Here is a 15,282-nt window from a genome sequence, read left to right as displayed (position 1 = left end):
CATGCTTACTACCTATTGCAGAACAGTTAAAAGTTCAGTGATCTGAAAGGTTAAAAGTTTCTCTCTTCACTGTTCCTATCTGAGTTGCTGAGGGTCCAGTATCCAAGGTGTTTTGGTTCTGTTTAATTGCTTGAACTGGAGGGAGATAAATCCACTAGAGTCTGACACTGGGTGAGAATGCAGTAATCTTTATTGTGTATCTTTGAGAATTTTCATACAGTTGAATTTTCACAGGAAACTACATTTCATAAGGACAGTTCTAACAACCTGTTTCCAGCCCAGTAATTTCATGGACTAGTTAATAGACCAGATTTTTAAGTGATTCCGTTGTTCAGAAGGTTGCAAGTGCCAAAGTTACAGAATGTGTCTAATCAGCAAACATCAACCAACAACAATTATTTTCACATTAGTAATTTGTCTCAATTGGTATGGTTAGGAGACAAATTAGGTGTGCGACTTCAAACAACTTTGGTCATGAATTGAGCACAGGAGAGCAGGTTCTAAAGAAAGTCCATCAATATAACACTAATTCTGTTTCTCTGTGTGAATGATGCCTGAACTGCTGAGCAGTGACAAAATTTTCTGTTTTTGTTACAAACAGGAGTTCCTCACCAGTAACACTGAACAGTAACCTGGAGCCATTGGGTCCCACACCATGTGAGGTAAGATCTGCGCCCAGTGATGCTAACCTTCTGAAGGGTTAATGGCAAGTTTGGATTTTGTAAATCCCCTAAAGGTTTCAAGCTATGTGTGGTCCTGAAGAGGAATTTTGATTGACCGAAATTTGTCACGTTTTCTGTCGTGAAGCTGGGGTTACAGCTGAAAATTCATCAAAATGGAGAGTTATAAAATAACACAGATTCATAGCCCAATGAAGGTAACAATCTCAAACAAGAGGTAGAGTCCAAACCTCTTGAAATTACTACTTGTCCATAATGTTGAGTTACAGATGAAATAATAATTGAAGCTGGCAGTGCTCTGGATACAGAGAGCAACTAGAGTAACTCATATCCTTATCGACATTAAATCACCAGAAGGAAGTTACTGCCAATATTACTCTTAACCATTCAGATGCCACACATGAAAAGCACATCAATCCGGTTACTTTCTGGTCTTATTCCTCACATTTCTGTTCTCTACTATATAGTAATGTAGCAAAAACAAATGTGACAATGACATGTATTTAGGATTCAGTAGACCAAATAGAGATCAACCCAAGGTTGTTTTCACTGATCGGAGGGTTAACTTCACTAGGAAGTGTTTGCAGATAGTGAAGACATTTCTGAAGACAATTTCATTTTTAGCTTTTCTGTCAATTTTTCCATGCAGCCAACAGACTGGGGGTTTATATCTCATTAGTTTTATGTCTAGGGCTTATAACACAGAATCAGCTGTTCCTTCATCTAACCAGGGCAGTCTAAACTGGTTAGCTACATGATAAAAAATACTTCTCATTATTTAAAAAGTTCTGTGATTTTTAAAAATCTGATCCACATTATTGCATTTTATTTTATGAGTAAATGTAGATAAGAGAGAAGCTTTGCCCAGAGGTGTAATTTTAAATAAGAATCGCAAAAAATATTATTAGAATTATATAAACAAAAAGTGAAAAGCTAGGTTTTTCCGAACAGCACTTTTTTAATCCATTGGAAGTACCACTGGCATTAAAAAACAAAGCACGCAAAAAATCTAGACAACATTACAAAATTACTTAATAAAACGTGGACTTATCAAATGTCCTAGCAAAGTAGATGCCTTACCTATGCCATTGCAGTTATCTTTTATCTCTAACCAAACTTTGTCTCCATGATTCAGGGTAATTATTAAGCTAGCAGATGCAATTTCATAATAGGAATTAAAAGATTGGAAGGTGCTCCACACAGTAACATCATTTACTCTGAAAACAACGTATGCATTCAATGTATTTATTTGGAAGATATATGTAAAGCGATACACACCAGGTATCCTACAAAGGAAAGTGCCTGAGCTAGTCTGAAAGTCCCCATCTCCATTGTAGATTGTTCTCTGCCATATAATTGGTGAGCCAGTTGAAGGATTACTACCGCTAAGTGCAACTGAAAATGCAGATGTTGGTGCAACAGCATTAGATCCAGCCATTCCTATCGGACCAGGATCACCTTTTTCTCCCCTGGGTCCCTGAGGCCCCATTGCCCCCATACCTCCTCTCATTCCTGTTGCTCTGCAATCTTCTTTGCTTCCTGGCTGGCCATTGTGTCCATTAGTACCTCTTTGACCCGGCAAACCCATTGGACCCTGTTGGCTGGGCCTTCCAGGCATGCCAGCTGGTCCAGGGGTACCCACTGTACCTGACGTTCCTGGTATTCCATTGTGACCTCTCTGGCCAGGTTGTCCAGGTTGTCCATTATCACCTTTAGCACCATGCATTCCATCGGGTCCTTGTGTGCCCTTGGGACCTCTTGGTCCAATATACACAGCTGGAAAAACAATTGAGATTCACAGTCTCAATTGACTACTTACATAAGGTTGGTTTCCTCACCAATGATATATCAAATGAACCCTTTAACTATCTACAGATGATGCACTGAGTTTTAATTGTGGTAATTCTCATCACTTTCCCCACTGTAATCATGGGTTGACAGATACGTTCCACATGGCCCACTTAGGTGTTGAAGGAAAGCCAATAGCACTTTGAAAGAATTAACAATCAACATGTCAAATACCATGCTCCCTGAACCTGGAAACTCCCCTCTCCAACACACATGCTCCCATTGTACATTGTTCCTGGTATCTCCTCCCATCAATTAGTAACTTTTGATGATGGATGCTGGATCCACCAGGAGTGCAAACCCAGAAAAGTTTCCAACCACCCCACCCATCCAAACCAGCAGCGAAACTGTTTCACTGATGGGTTTTGCCTGTACCGGAATATCCTGCTGCTCCTTTTAAATTAAGGACCAGATATTGCTGGACCAATCATCTACTTGAAATTATTGCCATTGTCCTCTGTACATACACGGCCTGCATGTGGAGGGTCTATCTTGCAGACCCAAAGTTTCCCAGACCCCAGCACTGTGGTCTGAATGGTGGCAGGACCAACTATGGTGCCAACAGCTGGCAAAGGTCACCCACAGCTTTGGCTGCAAAAGCTGTCATTCAGTAGATTTCATGTGTGGCATACATGAATAGCCACCAAAATTGAAATTAATAAGATTACATCTTTAAAATATTAAAAGTAATAGTTAAATAAAAACATGTAAAACATGTAAATAATTAAACAAATTAAGCCAAATCAAATTCATGGAAATAAAAGGAACTTACCTTCCCTCTACTTTATATCTGCTGCCCTACAGTCCCTTTTGTAATCAGTGGGTTGTGGATCTTGCCTGGGATCTGAAAGGCTGGGGAATCTCAGCAAGTCTGTGCTGCACCACTGGACTACACGTGGAGTCCAGCAGAACCAACTGAAGGAATTGGCATTCTGAACCTGTCTGTAAATCTGAGGTTTCGGCATTTGACAGCATAGTTGGGGTCATGGTTCCATTTACCAGCAAGATCTGGGCTATTATCTGGAGAGCATAGCATAGTTTGAGTGGTCCTAACCAATTGAAAAGAAAAAGGAGTGATATCAGTGGCATGTGATTGTACTGTTGCATATCCACTGATACATGAGCATGCTTTCAAAGAGATGTAATTGAATTAGGTAGAATGTGGTGGACAATACTTCAACACACCTATTTTTCATATGTTTTCATTATTGTTATTGCCTCCTTGAGAAATGAAAGATGCAGCACTGCTGCTCATTGGCACCCCATCTCAGAATGAGAAGTTTTACGAATATCCAGTCACTGGCTTCAGCCTGGTGAATCTGATTGTTCTTCCCAATGAGCCATTCTGTGAACTTAGCATAGACTTGATCCAACTTGGAAGCTGTCTAATAGGAAACCAATTAGAGTATTTAATCTTTTATAAACTGTTTCATTCTCCTCCATGAATTTAAAATAAAAAAGGTTGTTAGACTAAGATTTAACAATTCATTTCCTGGAGCATTCATGGTTTCAGCCCTTAAATTAAAGTTCTTACCAACACAGTAGGGTGCTGGAAACTGCCAGCGGCCGTTTAGCATGCAGATTGATCTTGCTTTGCCAATAATAGAAAATCCACAATTACAGGTGTAGTAGACTGTCCTTCCAATAATCCTGCATGATCCATGTTTCAGAACAGCAGGCTGACCACAGGGGATACCTGGGAAAATTTGTAAACAAAAACACTTGAGTATTAAGGTCATCTTGAGGAATCAGAATGTGGAGTCACAAACTGTGATTCCTTCATTGGCACTGAAAATCATATTCTGAATGGATTAATTATTAAAGTAAAACTATATACTTTGGCACTGGAGGAATGTATTTGCTGTTACCTCTCAAATCCACAACCTCCACATCTGTGAGGAATATATCAGCAGAGGATAATATCACCAGTCACACACCGTCTTTACTTAGACAAAAATCGCTGTTCCTTCATTATCACTGGATCAATGCTGTGAAACTTCTTTCCCAATAGCACTGCAGGAGCTTTAAGCTCTCTTAAAAATTGCTCCAGGACAATCCAAAAATCAAATGCTTTTCTTTGTGAGACAAAAACATCATGTTCCCTGAGAATGCAATTCCAATTTTCCATCAGGCAAAGAGGAATATTATTAAACCAAACACTTCCCAGGTATGAAATATATTTTCGGTGATGGTCCCTCTTCTTCCAACATCCTGTAGAAAACCTTATCCTCTAAGACTGCTGTTTAGTTGTTCGTTGCAGCAGCCAGATAGAAAATAGGATAAGAAAACTCTAATGCAGTGAGTACACAGGAGGGATGAAATCCCAATGTTGCAAACTTGACTGAGTCAGTTTGAACTATTCTGTGCCTTGTGGTGGCTTTGCAGATCCTCAGGAATTACTGGTGTATACAACCACATGATTATAGATTATAACGAGTCTGATGTGGTAGTGGAGTGTGTTGGGCAAAAGAAGGTCGGATAGCAGTCTGTTCCCAAACAGGAATTGAATGGGTGAAATATCTGGAGGGTATCTATAGATGACTGACATCTTCAGATGGCTAGAAAATCAAGATGTATAAAATTGCAGTGATAAATGGTACAGAATGTGGCCAGCCTGGGCTACAAGGGGATAGGGCAAATCAGATAATTAGAGCCTCAAAAAAGGTGGAAAATATGAAGATTCAGGGTCAAGGAGTATCAAAGAGCTGGTGAGAATATTGTACGCATTGGTGGCTATGGCTGTCAGTGCTACTGGTTTAAACTCCATTCATGTCCAGGAAGAAACAGAATAATCTCACCAGAGTTAGTAAGGTGTGAAATCTGCACCATCTTTCTTTTATTTATTTACTACACAAAGAAGTCAGAGATGAACCCCTCAGTAAGTTCAGTGGTGATGGGTGAGTGAATGTTGATGCAAGAAATAATATGGCTGAGATTTTGGTGTCAAAATCATTGATAGAGAATGCTGAAACTATGAAAGAAATTCAACATAGGGATGAGTGTTTCAAATTGAAATGGTTGGGGGTGCTGTGAGCCAATTTTACTTCCAATTACCATCTGCACCCCAACCCTGACCCCAACTACTCAGTCCCACAGTGGAAAGCCTATAAAACTCAAACATAATGGCATGTGTGAAAAAGGTAATGAAGAGGCCCCTCAGCAAGCTCAGTGGTGATGGGTGATAGGGTCTTGATGCAAGGAAGAATATAGTTTTGTATAATAAGAGCTTACTGAAAATGGGGATAGGACACCATCAAGGAAATAGTGGAAATAATGGATCCTGGAAGTGAAAAGTCATGACCAAAAATTTCAGCGGCGCATGGGCTGAAAGAGAAGAGAGGTGGGACAAAGCACAGTGGCGGTAATTGGTGACCAGTGCCTTGCAGAGGATAAAATTCAGCTTAAAGGGAAATAGGGAGCAAAAATTGGAAAGAACCTTTTTCAATGTTATAAAACATAAGATGTATGAAATAATATGTGCCATATATTCAAATGGATGTAAAGAATGATCATAGAGAAGCCTTATTCTACGAAACCCCATCATTGCAGAATTGTTACTCGATAGTGGCAGGAAATCTTGTTTAAAATAATTGAAGTATCTATAAAGCACACCATGCAAGGATTATTCAATAAAGTTAATTTATTAACATTTAATCCAATGCGATCAGTCATACGTTCCTCTCATGCTCAATTGTAATTAAAGCTGTTACTCAACTCATGGTGATGTTGCCTTTGAAAACACTTTTGGTTGGCGTTAGACTCTAGTAGATCAGAACTGGTAAAATAGAAGGAGCTGAAATTAAACTAAGTGGTTCAGAAAATATTTTTGGTAATACTTAGCAGGTCCATTGTTCAGGTTTGGATGTGACCAAAATGGAAGGAATGTGGCCTCAGTATACCATACTTCCTCATGCTGAATTCATAACGAACAGTGGAATATTTTGTCATCTGAGCACAACTTTTCACTTTTATTCTATTATCCAAACCAAACACAAACTCTTCCAGCTGAGGCACATCCAGCAATAACAAACTCCTTCAATTATTCACATACTTTCAGTCCGTCTACATCTCTAAACTAATACAGTTTCTGGATTCAAGGTGGGTTCGCTGCAATCACTGGGAATATTGAATGAAATGAAAATAGAAATAAGAGGAGAACACAGGTGAACAGAAATAATCACAGGAAAATTTGTTCCTTTTGGACCACAAACACAAGTAGTTTCAAAATTGATTACCCATTAATTTTTAAATAATTTGGTTAATATTCATTAATTTAAAAATAATTACTGTTACTTAGGGGGTGCAGTAACAGAACACTGGGAAACATTGATGGGATTGGATAAATCAGCATGGGTTTTATGAAAGGGAAATCATCCTTAACAAATCTACTGGATTTTTTGAGGACGTAACTAGTAGAGTAGATAGGGAAGACCCAGTGATGTGCTGTAATGGACTTTCAGAATCCTTTTAATAAGAGGGTTATATGAGAACCTCTTTCATTCTTCAGTACTTCAGTGAGTATTATTGGTCTCTCCACCCAATCTCCCTTTTCCGTCAATTGTGCTCTCCCACCATGAAACTAATTCATTTTTTATTTGTTCACGGGATGTGGATGTCACTAGCAAGACCAGCAATTATTGTTTAAAATGCTCATTGGAGAGAATGGCTTGCTGGGCCATTTGAAAGAACAGTTAAATGAAACTGTGAATGTACTCATTGTACAGGCAGCTCCAGTATCAGAGCAGATTATTGAAGGAAGTACCTACTAGTCATTGTTCTGCAGGAGTGCCCTCCCCATCAGCTCAATGTTTTCATCAGAACCTAAAGAGAGATCAGAAGTACCGTGGGTTAGACAAGAGTCATTCTTGCATGATAAGAGTGCTTCTATTTCAGCATCTGGACCTATGGAAGGTGGTTAAGAATTAATATTTCATTCAATTTAATCAATAATAAGGGATTAAATAATACTAAATAAAAAAAGGAAAAATAACTCATATAGATAAAACTCTCAGCTCTATCATTTTCCATTATTGATTCCAGAAACTTAATCCAACATATTTTCTGAAAGCTTTCTTTCCATAGTTACTGTCCCATAATGTGTCGTAACCCCAGAATATCACTACTTTGCAATTAGAAAATAGTCTACCTTCCCAACAATTGCAATCATACAGAGAAGGTAAATATTCTCTTGGTTTTGTAAAAGACCCATTTAAAATTTACAATGTGGTTGTACAAAGTTTGTCTTTTATAAAATCAAAATATTTTTTGATAACAGACCTCACTGCACAAATGGTCACCAGGTCTGATGAAGCAGTGGTAGCTCATTGATGGCCTGTCTATGTAGACCCATTCCACTACTCTTCTAAATCCTTCTTACTAATCAATGTTTTAAATCATTTCATTTCATATGAAATATTGTGTATTTCATTTCCTTCACTGTTTTGACACTCTCTGCATAAAATCTACCTCCTAGCCTCTCCTTTTGTTTTATACTTAAAACCTGTGCCTGCTATTACTGATTCACCAATGAATGGAAATAATTTCTCGTTATTTACTTTTTTCAAAATTTTTCATTATTTTGTAGAGCATTATCATGTACCTTCGAAACTCTGCTCCAGTGAAGCATGATTCAGCTTCCAAAGTCTTTCCACACAAAAATCTTTTTCATCTTCATATTTCATTATATTTAATTATATATAAATGAATATAATGAAGAAAAATAAGATGCATTGATCGTGTGGGTAGTCAGAGGCTTTTTCCCAGGGCTGAAATGGTTGCCACAAGAGGACACAGGTTTAAGGTGCTGGGGAGTAGATACAGAGGAGATGTCAGAGGTAAGTTTTTTACTCAGAGAATGGTGAGAGCGTGGAATGGGCTGCCGGCAACGGTGGTGGAGGCGGATACAATAGGGTCTTTTAAGAGACTTTTGGATAGGTACATGGAGCTTAGAAAAATAGACAGCTATGGGTAAGCCTAGTAATTTCTAAGGTAGGGACATGTTCGGCAAAACTTGGTGGGCCGAAGGGTCTGTATTGTGCTGTAGGCTTTCTATGTTTCTATAAACAGGTTCCTCTGCATTTATGTATCAGAAGTCCTATGACTTCAGCTTTTCCCCAACTATTGTCCTGAACATCTATGTAAATTGGTAATTTGGTTTATTATTGGTATTATTATTGTGCCACACAGACGAATGTTTCCAGTTGGAAACAATTGCTCGGTGTCTCACTGCTGTTCTAGGCAGTTTCTCTATGTTACTTTTTGTTTTGACCATCGTTTTGCAATCTTTCAGTAGCAACAATGTTGTATCACTTTGAAGTCACTCAGCGTGGTTCAAAACCCAATCACATCCAGTCTCCAGTACTACACCAAGATCTGTCTGTTTTCTACATAAAAGTTACAACATGGAAACAGTCTGCCCAGTTCAAGCAATCAATGTTGGCATCACTATCTATATCAGCAAATAATTTTAATCTTAATCTCCACCCTCTTCATATTTTTCTTCAAGCATACATTTTTAACGCACCTACTCAATGTAATATTAAACTACTTATGGACCATCAATTAACTTCAGGAGAGAACGTAGTAGCTGAACTGTCAAAGAATTTCTCCTTCCCCTCATTCTATGTCTTTTGTATCTGTCCTCTTCATTCATGATTATTTAACTATAGAAACAGACTTCTGACTTCTCTTTGTTTTATATTCATTCGCAGGAGGTGGATGTTGTCGACAGGTGCCATTTGTGCTTTCCATGTTGTTCTGGTGAAAAGAATTCTGTTGTTGAATTTCAATGTACTTTTTATAATGTAATATTAAGAAGCAAATATCATGTCTTTGTTTAATATCTTATTTTATAACTGCACCTACTTTGAGAACATTTGATTCTTGTACCAATATGAAGCGTAGTGCTATGTAAATAGCAAAGGTGACACGTACAGAGATTAAGGTTAATGGTCATATGATGGTTTTTACTCAGAAGTCTGCCAGTTAAGGGTCTCTGAAGTGAGACCACCAATAAAGTTTCTGATTAATTAGTATCAAGTGAAGCCATCAAGCCATCAAATCCCAAAGAATAAGCTAAATCCATGCCCTCTGTGACTGCTCCAGATCTTACGGTTAAATCAGATATGCCCAGAAATGGCAAACTACATGGGCCTAATGAGACAGCCACCTTACATAGCCACAATTTAACACAGTGGGACTATGCTGACACTGAAGGACACTGTCCTAAGGAACGCTCATGAGGCTGTGCATACAGGAATCTCCTACACCTCTTACTTAATTAGTCGTTTATATTTGTAACAAAGTTTTGTTACTGTGTCAATACATATTTCTGTTCCCTTCCTCTTTGAGACAGAATGAGACAGACCAGAAGAGTTGGGCTCTGTTTCTTACCTGCTAAAGATCCATGGAACTGACACAGGGAAAACCCCATGAGGAGCATGCCCGGCACCCAAATAGGCGTCATTCTGAAAAAAATCAAATAAATTCCGTACATGAGTCAGGCTGAAAGTTTGAAAAATGGGGCTGAAAAATAATGGGAATTTAGCTGATTTTGGAATTAAGGAAATCGCAAAAAAAAGACTCTTCATTTCTACTTCTGTGTCCTATTCTACCTTTAAAACCAAACCCAAGTATGAAAATAGACTTAAGTTCTTCAAATCCTCAGCAGAATTGTCAGTTGTCACTCTAATTTTCAGTGTCGGTATATGAAGGGGCTGAAGGTTTCAATGAGTGACCTGCACAGTCCCCAGACTGGGAGACAGACTGTCACTCACCTTGGGCTCTCAGAATCTCTCTGAACATGTTTCAGAATCTCAGCCTTTTAAATAGATTAGCCTCTCCCACAATGTGCACATTGTGTATCTTTCTGACTTGTCACTTTATGCAGTGAGTTATATGGGTCTATTCAATGCCAGGCAATGGACGAAATCAATCACACGCTGTCACCAAACTTATAAAGATTTTTCTTCTAATTAAAACCCCAGGTTATTTAATTGGAAGAAATTTCATCTAAAGGACTCTCTTTTGAGTAAAATGTTAAATTTTGGACTGCTGACTAGCATCTTGGCAGTTACTTGCAGATTTCTTGAATTCTTGCATGGTTTTAGTGAAGTATTTGATCTTTGAAAAAGAAATTGGGGGTGGGGATTTTTGAGGTGTAGTGTGGTTATTTTACATAATTGCTCATAAACTGTATGATAAAAGTATTTAGTTTGGTCTAAACAATTAATTAGATTGGGTCTCTGAATACAGAAGTGAAGTAAGTGCTGAAGTTAAGGACTATGTTATTTTGTGTATGGGTTTGCTGTACAGTCAAATAGTTTAAATCATAGATGCAGAGTATAACAAAATACTTCATAACAGGAACAGTCTGTGGTACTTAATGAGATATCACTTTAGTTTTTCTTAACACAAACTACTTAATCTTACCTCATGTTCATGCTTACTTCTCACTACTTAATATGCCTCTTTCCCAACTAACTATTGGTAATGATCTTTGAGTCCTCGTTGTCCACGGGGATGGTGCCGGAGGATTGGAGGGTTGCGAATGTTGTCCCCTTGTTCAAAAAAGGTAATAGGGTTAGGCCAGGGAATTATAGACCGGTGAGTCTCACGTCTGTGGTGGGTAAGCTGTTAGAAAGGATTCTAAGGGATAGGATTTATGAACACCTAGAGAATCATGGACTAATTAGGGACAGCCAGCATGGCTTTGTGAAGGGAAGATCTTGCCTCACAAACCTGATAAGAGTTCTTTGAGGAGGTGACCAGGAAGATTGATGAGGGCAGTGCGGTGGATGTGGTTTACATGGATTTTAGTAAGGCGTTTGATAAGGTTCCTCATGGTAGGCTTCTTCAGAAGGTCAGAGGCCAAGGGATCCAAGGAAGCTTGGCTGTGTGGATTAGGAATTGGCTTGCATGTAGAAAGCAGAGGGTTGTGGTGGAAGGAGTGCCCTCGGATTGGAAGGCAGTGACTAGTGGTGTCCCGCAGGGATTGGTTCTGGGACCTCTACTTTTTGTGATATTTATAGATGACTTAGATGAGGGGGTGGAGGGCTGGGTTAGTAAGTTTGCGGACGACACTAAGATAGGCAGTGTTGTGGATAGTGTGGAGGGCTGTCGGAGCTTACAGAGGGATATTGATAGGATGCAGAGCTGGGCTGACAAGTGGCAGAAGTAGTTCAATCCGGAGAGGTGTGAGGTGGTACACTTTGGAAGGACAAACTCCAGGGCAGAGTACTGGGTGAATGGCAAGGTACTTGGCAGTGTGGAGGAGCAGAGAGATCTGGGGGTTCATATTCACAGTTCATTGAAAGTTGCCTCACAGGTGGATAGAGCAGTTAAGAAGGCCAATGGGATGTTGGCTTTCATAAATCACGGGATTGAGTTTAAGAGCCGTGAGGTGATGATGCAGCTTTACAAAACTCTAGTTAGGCCACACTTAGAGTACTGTGTTCAGTTCTGGTTGCCTCATTATAGGAAGGATGTGGAGGCGTTGGAGAGGGTGCAGAGGAGATTTACCAGGATGCTGCCTGGATTAGAGAGTATTGAATATGAGGAGAGGCTTAAGGTGCTAGGGCTTTATTCACTGGAAAGGAGGAGGATGAGAGGAGACATGATAGAGGTATATAAAATACTGAGCGGAATAGATAGAGTAGACAGTCAGCGCCTCCTTCCCAGGGCACCAATGCTCAAGACGAGAGGGCATGGCTTTAAGTTATGGGTGAGAGGTTCAGGGGAGATGTCAGGGGGAGGTTTTTCACCCAGAGAGTGGTTGGTGTGTGGAATGCACTGCCTGGGGTGGTGGTGGAGGCAGATACGTTGGACAGGTTCAAGAGCTTGTTGGATAGGCATATGGAGTGTGGGATGGGGGGATATGCAGGAGGAAGGGGTTAGGTAGTGTGAGGGTGGTTTGATGGATAGCACAACATGGTGGGCCGAAGGTCCTGTTTTGTGCTGTATGGTTCTATGGTTCTATGGAAGTACCAAAGCATTGAGCACAATCCTGGCCGTATTCCATTCCCAACAAAATTTCTCTCTCTCCATGGCACTTGTCTGAATCTGAACCAAATCATTCACAACCTTGGCCTCATATTTGCTCTAAAATGGGCTCCCAACCAGATGGCTATATCTTTGTCATTTTCACTGCCTATTTCCACCACTGTAACATCACCTGACTCAGCTCTTGCCTCAATTCATCTGATGTTGAATCCTCACACGTGATATTCCATTTGGTTTTGACCATTCCTCTCCACCACAATTTTGCTGCCCACTTCCCATGAACTAACTCACACCACCCTGTTTTGCCATCACCCCAATGCTCACTCTCAGTTAAACAGCACTTTGAATTTAAAATCATATTCTTTGTTTATAAATACCTCTCTGGCCTCACCCCTTCCTTTTGCTCTAATCTCTCCCAACTCTAAGTGCACTCCTCTAACTTATGTCCCCTTAAGCATCCCAGTCTTAATCACACTACCACTGATGATCATGACTTCGAGTGCCTAGACCAGAAAATCAAAAATTCCCTCCTTGAGTCACTTTGCTTTTTTATCTATTTTTCTTCCTGTAGGATGATCCAGAAAATCCATTTCTTTGGCCAAAATTTCAGGCGTCTGCCCAGACAGTGCCTTGAGTTGAGGCCATGTTGTGGAAGTAATTATAGAGTCTAAGATTGTGTCAGCCCCTCCTAGAACATAGGTCAGTACAGCACAGGAATAGGCCCTTCAGGCCACCATGTCTGCTCTGACCATGATGCCAGTCTAACTAATCTCATCTACCTGCATGTTGTCCATATCCCTCTATTCACTACTTGTTCACATAGCTGTCTAAATCCTCCTAAACTTTGCTATTGTATCTGCTACTACCACCTCCCCAGGCAGTGCGTGCCAGGCACCTGTGGAAAAAAAACCTCGCAAATCTCCTTTAAACTTTCCTCCTTTCACCTTAACGCTATGCCTGTTAGTATTTGACATTTCCACCCTGGGAAAAAGACTCTGATTGTCTACCATATCTATTCCTCTCATAATTTTATATACTTCTATCAGGTTGCCCCTCAGCCTCCGACACTCCAGAGAAAACAATCCAAGTTTGTCCAACCTCTCCTTAAAACTAAAACGTTGCAATCCAAGCAACATCCTAGCGGACCCCTTCCGCACTCTCTCCAAAGCCTCCACATCCTTCCTAAAGTGTGCTGACACTCTCCAAACACTCAGCATTCCAAATGTAGCCTAACCAAAGCTTTATACGGCTGCAATATGACTTGCCAACTTTTATACTCAGTGCCCCAACCTATGAAGGCAAGCATGCCGAATGCCTTCTTTACCACCCTATCTATTGTGTTGCCACTTTCAGGAAAATATGAACTTGCACCACATGTCAATGCTCCTAAAGGTCCTGCCATTTACTGTACACTTTCTTCTTACATTCGAGCTCCCAAAACGCATCACCTCACTTGTCCTGATTAAGCTCCATCTGCTATTTCTCCACCCAGATTTCCAGCTGATCTATATACCTTTCTGCATCCTTTGACAACCTTCCTCACTATTTACAAATCCACCAGTTTTCATGTCATCTGAAACTTACTTATTAGACCACCTACATTTTCAGCCAAATCATATATACGTACAGAGGTCTCAGCATTGATCCTTGCAGACCACCACTGACCACAGCAGACCTTCAGTCAGAATAACACTCCTACGACCAAGACAATTTTGTATCCAATTTACCAACTCACCATGTATCCCATGTGACTTAATCTTCTGGACCAGGCTCACCAGCCTATAATTTGCTTGTTTATCCCTGTTGTCCTTTTTAAACAAAAGAACACCATTATCTATTCTCCAGTCTTCTGGAACCTTGCCTGTGGCTAAGGAGGATAGAAAGATCTCTCTCAGGGACCCAGCAATTTCCCTCCCATCTTGTCCCCTCAGTATCATGAGATAGATTCTATCAGGCCCTAGTGACTCATCCACCTTAATGTCTTTCAAAATACTCAACACTTCCTCCTTCTTTAGGGAACCTTGGCTGACGAGAGATATTTAGGCTCTGGTCAAGATAAAGAAGGAAACATTCAGTGGGTTTAGGAGGTCAGGGATGAGTGAATCCCTTGATGAATTAAAAAAGATTATGAATACTTTTAAAAGGGACATCAGGGCAAAGGGAGAGTATGAGATGGATCTGGCAAGTAAGGTTAAGGAAAATCCCAAGAGGCTTTATGGCTATATTAAGAGTAAAAGGGTGGCTTGGGAGAGAGAAGGTCCCCGTAGAGATGAGAAGGGCCACCTATGCCTTAGCTGCAGGAGATGGTGGGATTTTTAATGGATATTTCTCCTCGGCGTTTACTGAGGAGAAAATTGTGATTACTCAAGAGATAGGGGAAACAAATGGAGATGTTTTGGAGAATATTCATATTACCAGGCAGGAGGTATTTGCAGCCTTACAACACATTATGGTGGATAAATCCCCAGGGCCTGACCAAGTGCATCCTCAAATTTTTGGGAGGCGAGAGGAGAAATTATGGAGGCCCTTGCGAAGATATTTGCTTCATTGTCAGCCACTGGTGAAGTTCCTGAAAACTGGAAGATGGCTAATGTTGTTCTGTTGTTTAAGAAGGTTAGCAAGGACAAGCCAGGGAAGTACGGGCCAGTCAGCCTGACATCAGTAGTGGGAGAGTTACTGGAGGGAATTCTGAGGGACAGGATCTACCAGCATTTGGATAGACAGAGTCTGATTAGGAGAAGTGGTGCTTGGCGAA

At 40.2% G+C, this 15,282-nt stretch overlaps 1 protein-coding gene across 1 annotated transcript in view; it reads right to left on the bottom strand.

Moving 5' to 3' along the window:
• Window positions 1-9,963, bottom strand: part of LOC127581351 (collagen alpha-1(XXV) chain-like) — a 54,981-nt gene extending 45,018 nt beyond the window's left edge. The window contains exons 1-4 of the mRNA XM_052035683.1: window positions 9,921-9,963; window positions 7,295-7,349; window positions 4,063-4,224; window positions 2,328-2,456 (exon numbers count right to left, since the gene is read on the bottom strand). Of these exons, the coding sequence (XP_051891643.1) occupies window positions 2,328-2,456; window positions 4,063-4,224; window positions 7,295-7,301 (298 nt within the window). The 5' untranslated portion in view covers window positions 7,302-7,349; window positions 9,921-9,963. The remainder of the gene's footprint in view (window positions 1-2,327; window positions 2,457-4,062; window positions 4,225-7,294; window positions 7,350-9,920) is intronic.
• Window positions 9,964-15,282: the final 5,319 nt, after the last annotated feature.

The sequence above is a fragment of the Pristis pectinata genome, chromosome 21, assembly GCF_009764475.1.
Source record: "Pristis pectinata isolate sPriPec2 chromosome 21, sPriPec2.1.pri, whole genome shotgun sequence".
In the NCBI taxonomy this organism is placed as follows: domain Eukaryota; kingdom Metazoa; phylum Chordata; class Chondrichthyes; order Rhinopristiformes; family Pristidae; genus Pristis; species Pristis pectinata.
The sequence above is the reverse complement of the archived record's forward strand: the minus strand, read 5'-3'. Positions and strand labels throughout refer to the sequence as shown.